Consider the following 3,474-nt stretch of genomic DNA (forward strand, 5'->3'; position numbering starts at 1 on the left):
ATATGTGTTGGTTTAAAATGTGTCACTACCCGCTTTTTACAGGCCGCTGAATGTCTGGCCCAGCTGAATTTTGTAGTTATAAAATCTGGCCCAACTGAATGTGTAATTGAATAGCCCTGCCTTAAAGGCACCTCTCAACGTCCTTGGTAACAATTACATGGACTACATACCAATTGATTACATGGGTTTTATATAAATAAAAGTGTATTACTTTTCGGTGGTAAAATTATGATCATTGAATAAGAACAGCCTGCTAGCTTAGCTGCAATTCCAGGCCTAACAGTAAAGCAGTGGGGTCCACATATTGTTAATATTCTCAATATAAAGACAACAAAAATAAGACGTTAGTCAAGTTATCAAATCAAAAATGTGCTTCAAATATTTACAATGAATATACAGATTCATGGACGCACCATAGGATGCCAAATCACCTGAGGACAGAGAGACAATACTAACCTGAGGGGCTGAGGGTCATGTTGCTGATGTTGACTCCCCCTCTGTTACTTTCCTCCTCCATGTTGCCAGGTAACAGGGCCCCTGACCCCACAGTGTGAGACCAGGCGGGCTCCTCCATGTCTTGGGGTCCTGACAGTAATGTAGGATAATCCAGAGAGCTGTTCACAGCGGCTTTCTCCACCGGGACCCAGTGAGACGAGGGCAGGGGGTCAGTAGAGCTCTCCTGGCTGTCTGAGTGAGTGGATGGAGCGGGGTCTCCTGATCCGGCGGTTTGAAACGGGGAATCGGAACGAGGGGATGAAGGTGAGGTGGAAAGGAATGGGGTTTGGGAATTGGCTGGAGGTGAGGAAGTTGGGGATGGGGAGGAGGAGGGTGATTGAGATTCAAACAGGGAACGAGCTGGGGATGGAGATGGAGATGGGGACGCAGTAGCAGAGTGAGACGGGGAGGGGGATGGGCTTGTATCTGTTGAGCTTGATGGAGAGGTGGACGGGAATAAAGATGTAGATAAATCAACAGTTTCAGTTGTTGTCATCCCCAGAGGACCAGCAGTAGTGGTGGGAGTTGCTGTGGTAGTGGACTGTCCCTTCCTGTGGCCCCTCTCTCTAGATCTTTCTCTGGATCTTTCTCTTGGTTTGCCTGAATCCGCTGGTCGACGTGAAACTTGTATCTCCCCTTTTGCTTCTACGCCACTGATCTCTCCACTCCCTTCTTCTTCTCCTTTCCCCTTCTCCTCTCCTCTGCTCCTGTCCTCCCCTCTGTTCTTCTTCCCCCTTCCTCTGCCTCCTCTGCCGCTGCCTCTGGAGGTCACCGTCTCCTCCCTCTTGTCCCCCGGCTGGGTTGTGGTCGCTGATTCAACGCGGACCCAGGTCTCCCCGCTGGATGAGTCGATTCTGGGCGCAGAGCTGGAGGCGGTGGACGTGAGCATCTCTGAAGTCTCCCCTCTCTTTTCGCTCTCTGTAGTCTGAGAGTTACTGGAGGCGTCCAAAGTAGATGCCAGACGAGTGGGAGATTCTTCACTGGCTGGTGTAGAGTTTTTGCTCGAGGGATCGCTGAACCATGAACTTCCCCAAGAAGACAAACCTGCTGAGGTCACAGAACAAACAAAAAAGAAAAAACAGAGTGAAGTGAGGGGATGAACAAAGCAACAATCCTGTATTCCTGCATATCCTGCATTCCCTCTGCATTGCCAAGGGAGACAAAACAAACACTTCTAAGATGTCTGAGCTGCCCGTCAGCTGTTTGTGTACCAGCAGCCGTCTACACTTCAATATGATCAGCATGCAAACCTGCGCACACTGCGAAGAAACTACTGTATGTTAAACATTATTATCACTAGGATAAATGCAACCAGAGAACACTGCATTTACGGATGAATAAACAATGGGAGCAAGATAAGTGAGGATTAAATTGTTTGCCAATTAGCAGAAGGTGCTACCATTATGAATGTAGGAGTAAGCTTTCAAAACAATATCACGCCGCCTTCATGACACATCAGAACCACTGTAATGACCTGTTTCTGACTCATGAATGCTGTTCATGTCAGCATCAAAGTTGTAATTACAGCAAATTAACTACCATTTATTTCTGAAACCTCAGATATGTTCGACTTGATGCTATACGGAAAATGTTAATTTAAAACAGCCACCGTTAACTACAGCAGACAAATAATTAGGACAAAACTGAGATGGATGAAGGACCAAATACTCTTTAAAAAACACACTGAAGCAGCAACTAAAGACCACCACAGCCTCAGAATTTAATGAATAAAAAGTTTTAACAAACAGCAAGCTTAATCCACAGCCAGCCTATAAAGACCTGAAGAGCTGCTGAACCACTTAGACACAGGAAAGAGTACAGGCTGATGGGATGGATTTCACTTCTTAAATTCTGCCTGTTGGAAGGAAACTTGATCATTCAACTCACGGTGCAAGGATTTAACAGTATCCCACTACATATGCAGTTCTATGGAGTATTTGTTGAAGGGGCTTTAAAGGACTTTTGTCTGTAGATTCACATCCTTATGATCCAAGTGTCTCTTTCTGTGAGCCTCGAATTAAGAGCTGAAGGCTGAACTCATGGGAAGCAGAACAAGACAAGGTCTTTGGCTATTTAGGCCTAACATAAGACTATATATATCACACAATCAGAAGGGAATAAGGTTTTAAACTGCCAATAAAGGCATTACTCTCAAAGTTTGTCGATGCCTGCAGAGTTTGTGTTTCTCACTGTTATAGTTACAGTTACACTGAAACGAGATATAAAATCGATTATCTTCTTCAGCTACAGAGGCTGTGAGATGGATGCCCTGGTTTTCAGTTCAATTTACTAAAGAAACATTATCGTAACTGAGCTCTAACAACAATAAACCACACAGTGTGAATCCACGTACTGTAATACTGAATAGCCGTAACGGCCCGTCTACACTACAGGCATAAAAAAATCTTGAAGCTGGGCGTGTCTGAGGCTTGGCGATTTTTTGCGAGCAACGCGACCAACAACCAATCAGGAGTAAACTGGATATAAACTCCCCAAACAGTTGAAAACCTACCAGTTTCACCAACTGTCTCTGCCACCTCCCGCCATGCCTGGTTCCTCCGGTTTAGGTCCCGGTGGGTGAACAGAGTACAGTCATACAGGACTGGGACACTTGCCACAGCAATGATTAATTTATCCTCCATTTTATGACATATGGAAAATAGTCAAGACCTGCGGTATCAGCATACATGCGGTTTGATTGGCTAGCGCTTGTACTGGCGGGAATTGCATAAACAGGATTTGATTGGCTGATGCCAAGCATCGAGCCTCAAAAGTTGAACATTGTTCAACTTTTGATGCCGATAGATGCTCGTGATGCTTGCAAAGCCATGCCATGCTCCCCACAATGCAGTTCGGCAAAGATTAAAAATCTTCTACGTCACCCCATTCAAGTGAATGGGCGAGGCGAAGCGTTGAAAGCATTTTTTGATGCCTGTAGTGTAGACGGGCCGTTATGATTCAACAGGCTAATTGAAAACT

General features: G+C 45.4%; 1 protein-coding gene across 1 annotated transcript in view; it reads right to left on the reverse strand.

Moving 5' to 3' along the window:
• Positions 1–451: 451 nt before the first annotated feature.
• Positions 452–3,474, reverse strand: part of LOC104965402 (aggrecan core protein-like) — a 24,549-nt gene continuing 21,526 nt past the window's right edge. Inside the window, exon 10 of the mRNA XM_010794357.1 lies at positions 452–1,542. Within this exon, the coding sequence (XP_010792659.1) occupies positions 452–1,542 (1,091 nt within the window). The remainder of the gene's footprint in view (positions 1,543–3,474) is intronic.

This window comes from Notothenia coriiceps, unplaced genomic scaffold (genome assembly GCF_000735185.1).
Source record: "Notothenia coriiceps isolate Sejong01 unplaced genomic scaffold, NC01 NC01_scaffold00037244, whole genome shotgun sequence".
Taxonomy (NCBI): domain Eukaryota; kingdom Metazoa; phylum Chordata; class Actinopteri; order Perciformes; family Nototheniidae; genus Notothenia; species Notothenia coriiceps.